The sequence below is a fragment of the Pezoporus wallicus genome, unplaced genomic scaffold, assembly GCF_028554395.1.
Source record: "Pezoporus wallicus isolate ANWC-B61680 ecotype Strahan unplaced genomic scaffold, APGP_CSIRO_Pwel_v1 contig_2384, whole genome shotgun sequence".
NCBI lineage: Eukaryota > Metazoa > Chordata > Aves > Psittaciformes > Psittacidae > Pezoporus > Pezoporus wallicus.
Window position 1 is genome coordinate 7305123 of NW_026640488.1, and position 16368 is coordinate 7321490.

Consider the following 16368-nt stretch of genomic DNA (forward strand, 5'->3'; position numbering starts at 1 on the left):
GTAATAAGAAATGTACTGCACAGTAACATTTTAATAAAATCAGTAACAATGCAAAAAAACTTACCTCCCATTATTTTATATTTAATACTTAAAGAAACTATTTAGTCAGCATTTTATAGTTATTATGCTACTTCAAAGATTCATAGAGCATGCTGAAACAGTAATACATATAGAAAGACCAGATTCCATACCATATGTCCCTCAGCTCGAGCTTTGTTTTCCATGGCTTCTCTCTTTCGTTGCCAGAATTCTTCAACTTGCTTTGCTCTATCTGCAGCTATCCATCCTTTATGCCTGAGTAATTACAACACATAGCAAGATGAAAGGCTATGAAATACAAGACTCAACCCCCACCTGCATTTATTCTAACTAGGACACACACAAAAAAAGAGTAACTTTCTATAAGTAAGGCATCTTCAAAAAATGCCTTTCATCAGCCAAGATACAAGTCAGACTTCCACAAAATGGAGGAAAATAGGCTCAAATAAGTTAGAAGAACAATTTTAACAAACAAACAACATCATGTTATCCTTCTAGACCCTGGTCATCAAGCCCAAAACAAAAGCCAAACCACAATCTCAGTGTGATTATTTCTGAAAATGTCTCAGCTTGTTTCATTGTTGTCATCATTTGTGAAAAAAAGACTTACTTCTTCCAGGTTTCCTTCATCAACGAGCAAGAATTCATCACATGAACCAATCAGTAAGGTCAATACTACAGAAGTCTCTCAAGACTGACCTATGTTTGGACTAAGGCTTCTAGCACTTAAATAATTAGTACATCACTAGTATTCTCAGAGTGTTCAAGCAACTCCTTGGGGGTGTGCGTGTGTGTAACTTGGAGGGATTTTTGTTTCTTTTTAAAGATATGGTGAAGGAATTTTCCAACCTTAGAACGAACTAGAACAAGATGGCTTTTTATACATGTTCCACCCCAGGTCAAGGACCTGCTTGGCTAGACAAGAAGGCTATGTTCAAGTTACTGTAACTGAGCATCTGGCAAGTCTCCTAGTACACACATAGGATTGTTCTGTAGATGAAGCAGTTTCTGACAATTTGGTTACAAGTGAACTCTGAGAAAGCTTTCTTGTACATAAATTTAAAAAAAAAAACAAAAACAACAAAACCAAAACAAAAAGCAACAAAAAAATCCCAAACAAACAACACTGAAATTGTGTAAAATATTATAACAGATGGCAGAATGATGAGGCAGAATGATGAGGCAATCCTCTTTCCAAAGTTCCCCCAGCCCTGTTTGACTGAAGGAGTCCAGTAACAGGCAGGAAGAAATTGGAATAAACTGATAACAATAACCTATCAGGCTGAGACAGTTAAAGAAAGAATTGTTTTGGAAAAAAGGAGCTATTGCTAGTAATTCATTAATGAATTAGCACACTAATTAGATATCCTTGCATCTTGTTTTTTCTCTGCCCTCATCACTCTCCCAAGCAACAAGGAAATGAAATGTCTTCATATGCTTCAATTCATTAAGAGGTAGATAGAGATAAAACTACTTTGATGAAATAGAACAAACACTGTAGCTCCTCCAAAAAGGCAAGATGATCCCTGTGGTGGTACTGGTAAAGAAACAAACACTTGATAATCTTTGTATTTGACTCACCACAAGATTTTTACTCTAACTGCATATGAACTCAACTGTTGAATGCTGAAATCTGCCTGAATCCACATCATAATAGCTGAAGTTTAGCTTACAGTTTCAGGAGAGGTGCGTCCAAAGCAAAACTACCCAAACCTATTTCTCTCAAACCAAATTCACAGGAAAAACTTATTTCAACTAAATTTTATGAAAATGGTTTTCTCTACTCTGAAGCTGAGTGACTTGTTTTGCTAAAACATTTCGAGTAGATTTCTTCTGGGCTGCATTTCTGTCCGAGACACATTTTTTTTAAGATTGCTGATGTTGAATATACATAGCTCTACAGCAGAAAGATTGAAACTTGAGGATTTCTCCACTTCTTTAACATACACTCTAAATTACTTCACCTTAACAAAGTTGCAGTTATTTATATTCTGTGAGCTAAACACCCTGAATGCTTATCTTCATATTTCATCTCTAGCTGAAAGAATAAAATGCAGGAGGGAAGTACTACTAATGTAGCTGTAAGAATGAAATGGCTTCTAGATAATGATAAAGTACAAATACCACATTTTGAATGCTAAGAAACAGCACCTCAATTTAAGACTAAACGTAATCCAGTTTATAAATAGAAGAAAAAATAAAAAATAAAATTGCGGCACTTTGCGCCAAGCACTGAGAATAAATAGAGCAGGATGGAAATAGGCATTTACATCAGCTGATAAAATACACCTTCCAGTACTGGGTTTTACCAGGAAGAATTTTAATTAGCTCACAAGAGCCCAAATGACTAGAAAAACCAAAATATACCTTGTAGCTTGCAAAACTGTAGCACTGGTGTTAAATGTGTTATTGCCATAAATTTTAAAATAGAAAAATATCTACAAAGGCAAAATATATCATATTAAAACATAAAACTGAATAAAATTAGTTTAGAAGAATAAACATTTTCTTTGGCCACTTCCTTTTCTTAATATTATCTCCATCTATTTCTTCCTACATAGCATACATCATTGGATTTTCAGAAGTTTAAATAATGCATGAGAAAATTTGCCCCTCTAAGAAAGTTAGTAACACTCATGAATTAAACTTCTAGAAAAAAATATATTTTCCCATTTACTGATCACAAGTGCAGACACAGTTCTTTGGGCAATTATTAATAGATTCGGAGAAGGCCAAAGAAATTTTGAAGAAGCTACTTAAAAAAATGAAATAATTAAAAAAAACAAAACAAAACCAACCCAGTGCTCATTTGCTACCCTTTTATATATAAAATACTCAGTTTATAGTAACTACAAAGAAGAAGCATCACCAAATTGGAAGCTGCACCCCACTCTAACACTTTACATTCGCATCTCAATGAGGAAAACTCTTAGGAGTTTTCTACTGATAAATAAGCAGTACCTAAGAATTCCACGAGCATTCTAGACACTCTTCTGTGCTAGACAGTCAAACACTTAGATGCAGAGAAGGCAGTTAGCATGAGATGGAAGCATCTTAGCAGGTAACACAAAAAGTGGAACTATGAAAAAAGCAAAGGAGGAGGCTTATGATGTTATGTGCAACTGCATTAGGCCAAGAATTCTGGCTGAGATCCAGCTTAGTTACAGTTTATAGTAATCTACTTTTTCCATTACTGAGGAAGCCAAGGTTTCCATTGGTTCTAGAAGAACTGTAGTCTGCAGGGGACTAACACACAAACAGACAGCACAGTACCAATGGCTAAAAGTAATTTTGAAACATGTCCGACTAAATGAAACAAGACACAGAACAAGAATCTAACACATAGGGACATATGGATTATCACAGTCCAACCTGTTTGCATTGGCTTGTTTAGACACCTCCTTCAATCTTTTCATTTTTTTCCTAACTGCACCAGCATCAGGTAAATGGTGATGACCTGCAGGCCCCTTAGGAACTCCTGGACGTATTCCAGGTGGAATTCCTCTGTAGATAAATACGTACAGCAACTTTCATTACTTTCATCTGAAGCAGACCACATGCAACTTCCAATGGAATGTAGCCATACCTCTCAAAAACTTCCCGGCCTTGTAGTCTCGCCCTCAATTTGGCTTCCCTCACTTCAGCTACTCTAATGTTTTCGTGTTGTTGTTGCAGCTGATCAAAAATAGCGTGATAGTGTTCATACTGTCCTCTGGAAGACACAGGAGACGGACCAACACCACCTCCACCGCCATAATATGGTGCCTGGAAATCAAAAGGGTAGGGTGGAAATCTCAAATACTGGTTTTAACAAGCCCTTCCAACTTTCAATTCATCGGCAGAATAAAAACATTAACAAGTTCTGCAACAAAACCCCATTTTTTCCATAAAGTTGGAAACAGTTAAGCACAGTTGGCAAGTGGCATTAAGTGCAGATTTACCTGAGGATCACCATCATTACCAACCTGTAATTTGGTTTTATCACCAGAATTAAGATGTTTCATGCAAATTATCTGTCATGCTCAAAGAATTAGAATTCCTACAGAATATTCATGTGAAAATAATAAAAAACATGTTGCAAGCAGCTGTGTAGAGTAGTAGCCAAGGATGGATGCAGAAAATGTGAAACTGGCAAAATAAGGTTAAGGTTGTCAGCACATGCATAAAATTGTTTCCTTTACACCAGAAGGAAGTGGTCAAATAGCCCATGGTAGTGAATCTATGGAATCTGTTTGAACAATAGCGTCAATGTTCCTTCCAGTGTGTTCTAAAGTATTTTAAATAAATTCAAGCATGTGAGTGCACATGCGACAGGTTTACAATTGCCTACTTAGAAGTTCCTGAACAGATTATACTTGAGAGTGGAATCTAGCTCACGTTCTGAGTTTCAGTTGCTCAACACCCATCAATAGCTCTCTATGATACATATAATAGACATACAACTGTTTTCAGGAACATGCATAACTCTCATCCAAATGTGACAATGCTCATCTACTTGTGTTGTATGGAAGCTTGTATCGGTGCCTGACAGTTTTATCCTGAAAAAGAGAAGGATGGCATAGGAACCAAATGACAGGTTTTGACTTTTCCATTAAGTCAGTACCTGGTAGTCTTTAAAGTCTGGTACGCTTAAGTCTGCTTTTAACTATGCTTTATTATGTGATGTGTTGTACACATCTAAAGATGATGTCTATTTTGAAATAATATATTTAATAAGCAACTACTGAAATGTGATCAATGTAATCTTCATATTCTTGTGCAACGAACAGAAAATAAAACATCTATTCACGTTGACTCTATTGCTCAGAGATTTTTTACAAAAGCCCTACTAAACCTGCGAAGGCCAACTATTTTTGTAAGGCTCCCTACCACCACAACAAAAAGCTGTGTTTTAATCCTTTTTCTATTGTCAGACAGATTTACACAGCAATACTTGCAATTCCTGCACTGGCTCTGTCTGATGAAAGTACTCAGATCTTTATGTTCAACTAACTTCGGGAGACAGAACAGTTACGTTCCCATGAAACTATGACATACACGAACAGGCAACAAAAGAAACCGTCATAGGAGTCAGATGTACATTATCTACATTATGTAGTAAGTGAACAGCTAAAGAGTTCACTGCTTTCAGAAAACACATCTCACCCTCAGCACACCCCCCCCATCAACTTGTGTTGCTAAATAACAAAGAATGCTTAGAAGCAGGTGTTTAATACTGGAGAAGAGGCCCATTATCATAAGATGAGAACCTGGAAAAAGATTTCAACAAAAAAATTCAAGAGCAAACTTGAATGTGAAAAAAGCTATTCATGCACAGATTCAGCACAGGAAAAGTAGCAAAAGCAGAAGTGGACAAAAGAAAGTGGTGAATGAAAACCATTACTGACAGAAAGGTAAGAGATTCATAAATTTAGTAAGTATTTGAAATGAAAATTGCACATTATCTCCAAAAAGCCAGGGAAGAGAATCTTGTTATACAGTTTCTCTTAAATTATCCACAGATTAATAATGGGCAGACCCAAGAGTTGACCTCCAAGAGCAGATCTTTCTGAAAAGAGAAGACCATGCCAGATAACCAAAGGTGGGGGATCAGACTACACCACATTTCTGCATCTGCTGCCAACCTTAACATCACCACTTCCACCTGAACCAAGCACATTCCTCCATCCTTGTTCCCTGGCTCTGTTTATTCGTTCCATCTGAAGAAGAAAACAATACAGGAAAACAAAATTCAAGGAATCACTAGGTAAAAATTGAACTTCACTATTAACACATTTTAAACATTTTTTACCCTTTCTTTTTCTGATCTTCTCATTTCATCTGCCTTCAGTAAACTGATCTGCAATGTGTAAGGATTAAACATTTTTAGTAACTGGGAAATTGAACTACTCCATATTCTTACACAACAGATAACACACCACACCACAAGGTATTTCATTAAAATTACTATGGGTGGAAAAAGAAAGTTTCAAGAATATTGTCTACCTGATCTCTCTGGCGCTTTTCTTTTTCAGGCAATTCTAACTTTTTCTTTTTTGAAGGTTCCTGAAAAATAAGCATATAATTTGGTATTTATTACTGAGCTATGATCTGTGAAATCTCTATCAAGATAGGTTAGTGCTCCAACTGCTGGTATATGTCCATGAAGATTAAGAAAAGTACAGTTACATAATGTTTGGAAAAGATAGATAAGGAGGAAAGGTTTGAAGGTTTTACTTTGTCATTCTTGCTGTGGACTTAGCTTTTGCTTAGTTTGAAAATTAACAGATAATTTCATGATACCTCAAACATTTTCCTCCTTTCTTCTCCTGGATTCATTTTCTTCATTGCAAAAGCCTGAATAAAAGGTGAAACTTCAAATTAGACAGCATGATGCCAGAATGCAAGAAAAACTGTCATCAGAAAAAATAAAATTGCATCTTAAACCCACAACTTAGTATGTCCAAAATGTGGTTTAAAATAATTACTCAGGAGGTTTTAAATGAAAAGAACTGTTAGGATATAGAAGTAAACGCTTTTGTACTTGCTCATCCTCTACTAAAAGCTACGCCTCAAAAGCTGAAGGCAGTAATTTTTAACACTGTTTTGTCTTAATTTTTCTTCTCCACCAATACCATTCTGCATGACAATGTTTTCCCATTATAAGTCTTTGAAGGTCTCTAGACTTTAAGATTCTCTTATTTAAAGAACAGATTTATTACATTATCATTAGGCTCTTCCACTTGTGTAACTCTAATCAATGTTCTCATTAGTTATGGAAGACGAGAATTCAGCCACTATTAAATACCTTACACAAAGAAGCAGCTATACATAATAAACCATGCTGTTTATTCTAATCTTCTCAAAACAGTGATAGTTAATATTATAACCCTTTTTTTTTTTTTCCCCGACACAGAAACATGAAAAGTTTCATAATATTTTCTCCTGGCAACCTAAAATCCTATCAAATGAGTACTTTAAATATTTCAGAAGACAGAAGCCTTTAGAGACTTAAGTCAACATAGTTCAACTACAACAATTTAATATCACTAAATACAGGAGATGATTAATACATGCTCCTCTGAAAAGCCAGTTGAGAGCTGCAAGCTCAAACTACTCTAGAACAATAGCAAAGAGAAGAAAATTTATCACACCATAGCCATTATTTCTATCCTGCATCTTATCCCTTGTCACTAGGTACCATCCACACACACTAGGTCTTAAAATTGCAGCACTACTGACTTCTTAGATGCAGCAAGAGGATATTTCCTCAGTCTCTATCCTGCCGCTTTGAGTCTCTGTGCAAGCTAGATCACTGTTGGCTAGTGATACTGATTATAAAGCGCAGCAGACTAGGAGACAGTTGCACAATCAAGCCTTAAAACATAAAACCTCAGTCTCATAAACACACACAAGAATTCTGTTCCCTTCTTGCTTTTTCAAATTGTGTATTACAAGCCAATAAAGCTTGCTGATCAATAAGCTTTTGCCTATACCTCCAATAATTTGTGAACCTCAAGGGTAATTTATAACTCAAATTTTCTATCCACCTGTCAAATTTGACAGATGCACAGTGATCTTCGTATTATGTTGCTTGAAGTGCCATGGGGAGAAGGAGGAAAGAAGAGTTTTATATAATAAGTACCACAGAGAAAACTACAGCAAGAAAGATTGAAAATACCATATGAAGGTATACAGAAGACTATTTCTCATTAGCTTATGAAATTAAATCTGGGAAACTCCTCTTCCAATTACACAATTTGTCTGGCTGAAAATGACTAAAAAAAGTTTTCTGTTTTTTTGAAAATGCAAATATTCTTATCCAATGACCTTGGTATACCTGACAAGACTTTCCACATTTCTTGGAGTGGTCAACACCAACAAAGGAAATGAAAAGATGCAAAGCACATCTAATTCAGCAGTGGAATTAAAACCCAAAGCTAAGGCAGCAGTATACGAAAATTATTCTATTAAAACCAACTAAACAAAACCAACCAACAAAAACCTCAGTAATAAAGCAAACCAAGCATTTGAACGACTACTACTTCTTCTGCAGATGCATGTCCCCACATAAAATACATTTTAAAAAGGAATACATAATATTTTCATATCATTTAAATAAGGTATGAGCAAAACAGTTTAAGTAATTTAGCTTCTTACCTGTCTAGATTTAGCCAATGGCTTCTTATCATTAGGCTTTTTAGGTACATCACAAGGCTTCCTCATCACTAAAGGCACTCCATATTTTGCAGCAGGTTTGGTAATCTTCTGAGCCGGTGCAACTGAAGCCAGTATTTGTTCTTGAGCTGGCCTTTTAGCTAAAATGAAAAAAAAAACAAAATAAAACAACAAACAAAAAATCCAACTCTCTTTTACAGCAATCCAGGCTAGCCAGTGTACCATATTTCCCTTTCCCAAGGTCTTGGAACAGCAAAGCTGAGGAAAAAGTGCAAACTGCTAACATTTCATTCACATCAGCTGATGCAAAGTGCAATACACCCAGTTGTCCAAAACAGCTTACTTTCATGCTTGATAACAGCAAAACACAATCCCTGAGCCTTTCACTCTCAATACTTCAAACTGGAGAACTGAAGTTTATTTCAGCTTCCATGCTCTATCATACAGTTGTCATGGACACAGGGAAAAGTTTTCCTAATAGAATGGAAGGACAGGCTCCCCACCACTAACAACACTAGACTACAACACTAATGTCAGCAGAAGATGAGTTCTGGAAGAGCTTCAGTGGCTTTCAGGGATAAAGTTTTCCCTGTAGAGTTCCTGAAAATATGCCAATATTGTGGATTTGATTCTGTGTTAGCAGGGCTCTCTTACTACAGAATGTAATGACAGCAGTGAAACAAAGAACGTTGTTAAAAGACACCAAAGCACTTGCCACAGCTTCAAGTAATTATGAGGAAATAAAATAAAAAAAAGTGGAAAAAATCCAGGAAAAGTAGAGTAAACTAATGCAGGAAAATGAAGCAAGGTAAAACTATATTGACAAAACAAACCGCTATCTAATTTCCTACCAGTAGCAGAAATTCTACTGCTTTGGTCTGAAGTCAGGGCTTAATCCAGGAATCTCTAACAAAACCTCTCACCTTTTTAGAGGAAATGGTATTTCTCATCACCCATTTCTCATTACTAAGTGGAAAAAATGCTCAATAGCAAGACATAAATTTTTTTATGTATTCGTAGTCTTCACTGTCCCCTTAAACTCTGGAAGCATAGCATACTGCAAGAGGAAAAAGCTCAACTATAACAGTACAGGACCATAGTTATCATTTGTACCCTACATACACCCAGCTCCCCAAGGGAGGGAGGTAAATTGCTTCTCTCTCTTTCTTCCTGAAACTTCTAGGATCAGGTATAAGAACACACCAAAACCACAAGTAAAAACAAAACCACATACACTGTCTTGCCAGTGCTGAAAGCAAAAGCACTTTATACACTTACTTACCTGGTGCAGCATGTTGGGCAAACTTCTGGAAGATTTTGTGATTGAATTCTTCTGCAATAAGCTAAACAAAGAACTGAAGTTGTTAGCCAGCAGTACTTATGGCTGAAGATAAGAAAAACACATTTTCAGAGAAATCTGCCATTCCCAGTAAGCATCTAATAGCATTTACTGTATCTTAATTTTAAATGAATACTCAACCTTATGTATTCAATTTAGTATCACAAACATGAATAGGAAGCTGGATTCAGTGTTTTCAAACAGTTTTGGTGCATTTACCCAAATAATTGAAGAACTGATTTAGTCTGACTTCTGGGTGGTGTGTTACCTCATTTATGAGCTAGCTAAGAATCTAGAAGAAAGTTAATGTATCAACATAGCTTTATGCATAGTACATTTTAGATTTCTGTATAGTTGCCAAAGTTCAATTTCTCAGTTAGCTTGTGTCAAAAAGCAGTCCTTTAAAAATGTTTGCAGTTTATAAGTTTCTCTATCCTTTTCAAGATGGGAAGTTGTCTATAGAGATATCCAAGAACAACAGATAGGGCATGCTATCAGGCATATCGAAACAGCATAATAAAGTGTGGAAAACAGCCTTACTTGAAGTCTAGACAAAGACCAAACATTAACAGGCCATCATCTCAAATACTGTAGGCAGTTCTGAACGCAATACCTCAAGAGTATCATTCTCAAGAGTTTCATTTCTCAAGCAGAAATGAAAAAGGCTCAAACATAATTAAAAGTGTTGAAAAGATGCAGTAAAATAACAAACAACCTATAAAAAGATGACTGAGATGCAATGTGACAGGTCTAGAATGCCACATGTGATTTTGCAGAGAAACATACAAGGACAGCAAATGATAATACCATTATAAGTGTGGTATGACTGAATATAAGGAGGAAGGTTTAGAGTAAAACAAAGTTGATGCTTTCCGCAACATGTAGCAGACCTGTGAAATTTCTTACTGATCCAACTATATATGGCCATTTTGTGAAATCACTTTAGTTTTGAGTTAGAATCCATTAGAATCCTTTATGCTCAGTGAGGTCTGCTTTTGCATTCATTTCCTCCTTGCTGTTTCTCTGTCTACATACTTAAATAATTTAAGATTTTTCTTTACAGTTTATAGTAAAACTCTTTCCTCAACCTAAAGCATCCCTATAAAAGCTCTTGGGAATACCATTACTCCAATTTCTTATGTTGTATGTTAATATTAGAATAAAGAGAAGTCCTATGATGCCTTTAGCAAAACTAGAATTAAAACTAATTCCATACCTGTGGTGTGAGAAATTTTTCAACCCGTTTGGCTATAAAATTTTTCTCCAATATGGAGTTTACTGATGGTCTGTTCCTAGGATTCCTTTTAAATAACTGTGAGAGCAAATTACGTAGGTCATAGGAATAATGCGTAGAAACAGGAGGAAAAGGTCCAGATATTATCTTCAGTACCAAGTTCTTCATGTTACCAGCTTCAAACTGTATCATGCAAGAAAGAAAACAGTGACTGCATTTTACTTACTGTCTGTCCAAACGCAAGCCTGTATATAAAGATGATGAGGAAAACAAAACCGAAAAGGTATGTTTGCCTCAATATGCCAAAACAAATTTTGAAGGCTATGTACAGTTTATATCAGCAGTTGAAAATAACTTGCTGCCAAGTATTCCAATTCAAAATACATCATAATAGATATGCCACTGAGATATACTTTTTGCTAACAAATAAATATTTCCCTTCAGATCTAGACTGACAATGATATGTAATTAAGAATACAATAATTGTATCATTCTCTGCTTGATCTCCTCTCCCAAAAAACTTTCAACCATCACATGCCTTCTGACCTTTTTAGAAGCCACGTTTCAAATGAAAGAATGTAGAGCATTAACATTCATTCAGTGTAAAACCCAAAGGAATCCAAACAGAGCACACCATTTCAATTTTTAGTGACAATAAAAACAGTGCGTATCACCCAGCTCACAAAAAACAACCTACAGCCATCAACTCACAGAAAGGAAACACTGTTAGCATTGCTGCCACAGAAAAGAGCAAGCAATAAGAAATTATGTAAGTTAGACATTAAATCCCTCCTGATTTTCATGTCATTATAATCTTTTTTCTTTTAATAAAAATACCCTTCCCAAAAAAAACCTGAAACAAAACATTAAAAAAAAAATATTTTTTTTCCTTTTCTTCCTAACTGGAAAATGTATGATAAAGATACAGTCTTCAAAACAACACATACACAGAGGAAAACGAAATGAAAACCAAACAAAAGCCAACCCTCCGAGCTTGGGATATTGTCTAAGAAATAGTTCTGTTCTAAACAGAAATGCATTAATCCACCTGCACAAAAGCTGACAGTCCAAATTCAGATTTTCAATGAAAATGTCAACTTTCTTAAAAGAAAGGAACACCATCCACAGTATCACTTATTACAATACCAAACAACTTACTCAGCTAATACAGTTCATTAAAAACCTACAATCGTGAACAAAATATACAATGCTAAGATTTCTGAACAGATCAGTGTAAACCAAAACAGAGATGGAAAATGCTGGTCAGTATAGGAAGAGGAGATAGAAATGCTGAAGGTTATTTTAAACAGCCACCACAAAAGGCTTTCATTAACTGACATACATTTGCATAATATCAGGAAAAAAATATTCTGTTTGAAATCAAGAAGTTTCTACTCACCGCATGTTTAAGTGTGCACATTTCATAGAGAACGCAACCAAGGGCCCAGATATCACTAAATCAAGAAGAGAATGTATCCCAAGAATTAGTTGTGGGTATAATACTGCCAAGCAACTTACATCTGGGAAGTCTATCTTTGAAACGGAAAAAGTTGCATTTTGAGTACGCAAAATCTCCTCTGTACATACATCTTCCATCCCCCAAACAAAAAAAGAATTCAACCACCAAAAATAAGGCCAACTGAAAACCAGCTGAGGATATTCTGGCTTCAGATTTCACTTAGGCCTTTTCATCTGAATTAAATGAAAAACCCAAACAAAACTCACCACCTAATTCAGCAAATGCAATTCTCAAAGTCAATTTACTGTTTAACACTGACTTACTTTATCCTCACTCATTACAGGATTACAGAATTTGGTTAGAATGCAATTGGATAATAAATCCCATGAAGAAATAAAAGGGGCAAGGAACTGTAATTTGTATCTCTTAAGAAACCAACTGAAATTAGTCTAATTCACTCACAGCAATAGATGCAGCAACTTAGTAGAGTGTAAGGCTAACTTGATAATGACCATTTTAATTACATTAAAATGTAAGGGACACTGTTACCAGATATAGCCTACTGCCAGGACAGCAAACATAAGCAAGGAATCAGTATGACTTTGTTACCTGAAGCAAGCTGAGTCGCCTATCTATGCACACGCTTAGAGAATTCAATTACTGTGTTTGTGATTTCATCCATAACAGTATCACATTCGTACTACATAAATTAAGGCAGCACAAATAGCTAGGCAAAAGTAGAGCCATAATTAAAAACACGGCTAGATCTAGAACTCAAAGCATTAAGCTAAGTCATCTCTGCATCACACTGCTTTGCACTGCACATACCTACTAAGGTCCCTCTTGTGTAATGAGTCTTGGTACCTTCTTGGCTAAGAGATGAACTAACAACTGTTCATCATCATAAAACAGCTTCTGATTTCTAGAACTCACTTTCTTCTCCTGACCAAAAACGTTTCATTAAATGCTTATTAGTACCTTTTATTGTTGTAAGGCTTGTTCTGACATATTTCAGGAGACAAATAGTATGGTGTTCCTATGCAAGTGCGAGCCAGCTCTGCAGTACTAAAAAAGTAAGAATGAATGTTAACTAGTTAACTCACGTGATGTGCACAGATCAAAGCAATTTAAATTAAATCAGAGAAAACTGCATTGAAAATGAGTTACCTGTTAAGAACTCTGGCGATCCCAAAATCTCCCAGTTGTATTGTTCCATCTTTGGTTAAAAATATATTCTTGATATACAAATTTTAAGAAGAATTAAAACATTCATACAATTACAAGCTTTTTGATCTCAATATGTTTTGGAAAGCATAAAGTTTTCTACTATTCAATCACTCTGAAGTCACAAGCAGTAGTAGTGTTACTGCCTACTGTGAACCACCAGACTTACTCAAGTCCTACTTGATCAAAATTAAACACACTAAACACTGTTCTAACACATGACCTCTTCTGTCCCCACACAGAAACATGAATAACATTCATGCAGCTTCATCAAATAGCCACATCCATTTTTTCATATTGTATATTTATATCATATATCATATAAACCTCCTCCAGATAATTCTGAGGAAAAAAAGTGTTTCCAGTGTTAGAAGTGTTTACGTTAAAAGACTATTTTCCATAATTTGCCAACTTATACTAGCAAGATACGAATGTAATCACTTTGAAAGTAAATTCAATTTAAAAAAAAGTTACCCACATACCTGTGACTTTATGTCCCGATGCAAGATTTTTCTATCATGTATGTGCTTTAGTGCTAAGCAGATTTGTACAAACCAATCTAGAATCTACACATAAAAGGCAACATCAGCATATTTATTTGAAAACTTCCCCAGTTACATAAAAATCTTATAAAATCAGTTTTATAACTCAAGATTTTACCCTCTTCCCACAAACCTGTCTTTATTTATACCACAGAATAATTAAAAATGTAAAAGTACTGTCACTACAATGCAAACATTTTAATGAAAGGTGCGTATTACTAAAATTAGATATTTAGTCTGAGGCTACTAGTTTCATTACATATTATAAGCCTAACAAAAATTTGCAATATGAATTTAATTGACTAAAATGTTTGAAACTTGGAATTTGCATCTTAAACATTGTACTTTTGCTGCAACCATTACAACAAGCCTTGTTGCAGTCAGCTAATCAACAGTTTTAGAAAGCCATGCTGATGTTTACAGCAACACTTATTTTATCATACAATAATTTTAAGTATTCCACCTTTTGAAAAAAGGTACAAAGCAGATTTCAATGAGAAAAGCAACAAACAACATGTAATTAGAATATTATAAACGAGCCAAAATTCTCCTTTTTATTTTTGTAAATCTGTAGAAAACACAATACAGAAGTGACCAACGGCAAGAACTTTTCCATGTGCATACTGGTTTCACATTCTCAGCTTAGAAGTACACACATGTCAAAACTACAGTAAAATGCAAGATGTAATTGTCACTTTTCCACTTTAAGGTATTCCTGTAAAAGTGAGTCCAAATTGGAACTAAAAAAAAAAAAAAAGGTATCCTACATAATCTATTTTCACTTAACCAAAAACAAAACTGCACATAAAAACTTCTTATTTATTCCAAATTAAATTCTTCCACAGTACAAATGATTTTATACCCAGAATTGTAGAAAATCTGCTGGTCTACTTACAATATTAATTTTTTTCCTAATGGAAAAATAAACTTTTGAATCATGTCAACTTCATATTGCCATATTTAATATTATTGTAATTCTGATAAATGAAAATCAGTATTACAAAACAAAAACCTCATGCCATTATATCTTAAAAAAATATTAATTTTAAAAGTTTTAAAAATAATTATGGTGTCCTTCAGTATTTTTCATTTCTCAGATTTGGTTTACTTTGCAAGAGATCCAACTTTTTTTGGAGCATCTTACACATAGAAAAGCCCAAATAACATACCTGTAATTTTCAGCTACATTCCCCTCCCACCCTTTAAGAGACTACTTTGACCAACGGCAACAACAATCATATTTCAGAACCTCCTTTTAGATTAACCAACCATATCTACCAAACTGAACCAAAACAATTGAAAACTTACGAAAAATTATCATTCACCAAAACACTACAGCAGCAGTTTGCTATTACCTGATCTTCAGAGAATAAGATTCCTTTCTGGGCATTTATTTTTTTAAATAGGTCTCCTCCTTCACAGTAATCCATCACTATGTAGAGACAGCCATTTTCTGTAAAATAAAACACAAACTACTTAAAAAAACTCCCCAAAAACCCACCAAACAAAAAAAAACCCAACCAAACAAACAAAAGCAAACCACAAAAAAACCCTACAACAAGCTTTAACATAACTCTCCTAATATCTTCTTTGCAGTCACAGAAAAGCAATCAAAAATTAACCTTTTCACATGCAGCTTCAAATACCATTTATTAGTCTTTTTTTTTTTTCTAACTTGAAGCAAAAATGCTTTTATTATTCTGAGTTGTAAAACAGAAGTTTCCCATTTCTAGCAACATCAGACTATTTTATTATGGAGAGAAGAAAAATGACATTTGCTGAACCAATGCCCACTATGAAATTAAATATGTCACTGACTGCAATATAAACCCATTCTTCTTGTGCTTTCAAACATCCCATAGATTCCCCACCCTAGAGATCTTAACTTCCAATTTAGATATCTGCCACTATTTGCCTAATTCTTTCTTGGAGTTTTACCTGGACAAGGTACTACTACTCATACTAAGTGCAAAAACATGGCAATCATCAACACTCACACCAGACATACAGCTCATTTCCCAGTTAAACTTCCAGCAGACAGTGACAGATGGAAACAATTGTCATTTTTGAGTGAAATTTGGAGAGACTTCCAAAAGTCCTATGCAAGCTTCCACTAGGAGGTATGAATATATATATATTTAATTCAAAGTTACAGCTTTGCTCTCCAATGCAATCTTTTCCAGTTACCGATGAAAAAGAAAGATTAGGCAGAAGCAATTTGCAAGTTAGCAAAACCACAAGAACTACATTACTCACATGTTAGGAATGATTTTGAGAAGAGCTAAATAAATGCATAAATCAATCAATTCTGGTACTCAAAAGAAAAAACTCTTATGAGCTCGCAATAGCACTTAAAAAACCTAAATAGATGATG

General features: G+C 34.9%; 2 protein-coding genes across 12 annotated transcripts in view; one reads left to right on the forward strand and one right to left on the reverse strand.

Annotated features, from left to right (window-relative positions):
* CLCN3 (chloride voltage-gated channel 3) overlaps nt 1-16368 on the forward strand; it is a 214988-nt gene that overhangs the window by 134729 nt on the left and 63891 nt on the right. The window lies entirely within an intron of this gene.
* NEK1 (NIMA related kinase 1) overlaps nt 1-16368 on the reverse strand; it is a 43856-nt gene that overhangs the window by 23233 nt on the left and 4255 nt on the right. For 4 of the 11 annotated variants that reach the window (XR_008973492.1, XM_057419225.1, XM_057419228.1 and 1 more), the window contains exons 4-18: nt 15350-15447; nt 13935-14018; nt 13396-13463; nt 13207-13293; nt 12169-12223; nt 10752-10952; nt 9479-9539; nt 8179-8336; nt 6322-6375; nt 6025-6084; nt 5831-5878; nt 5664-5738; nt 3626-3804; nt 3412-3543; nt 192-294 (exon numbers count right to left, since the gene is read on the reverse strand). Coding sequence is in view for 10 of the 11 variants with exons in the window: in XM_057419225.1 (XP_057275208.1) it covers nt 192-294; nt 3412-3543; nt 3626-3804; nt 5664-5738; nt 5831-5878; nt 6025-6084; nt 6322-6375; nt 8179-8336; nt 9479-9539; nt 10752-10952; nt 12169-12223; nt 13207-13293; nt 13396-13463; nt 13935-14018; nt 15350-15447 (1463 nt within the window). In the remaining variant the exon portion in view is untranslated. The remainder of the gene's footprint in view (nt 1-191; nt 295-3411; nt 3544-3625; nt 3805-5663; nt 5739-5830; nt 5879-6024; nt 6085-6321; nt 6376-8178; nt 8337-9478; nt 9540-10751; nt 10953-12168; nt 12224-13206; nt 13294-13395; nt 13464-13934; nt 14019-15349; nt 15448-16368) is intronic. The other 7 variants (XM_057419233.1, XM_057419231.1, XM_057419226.1 and 4 more) reach the window with 6 other exon arrangements.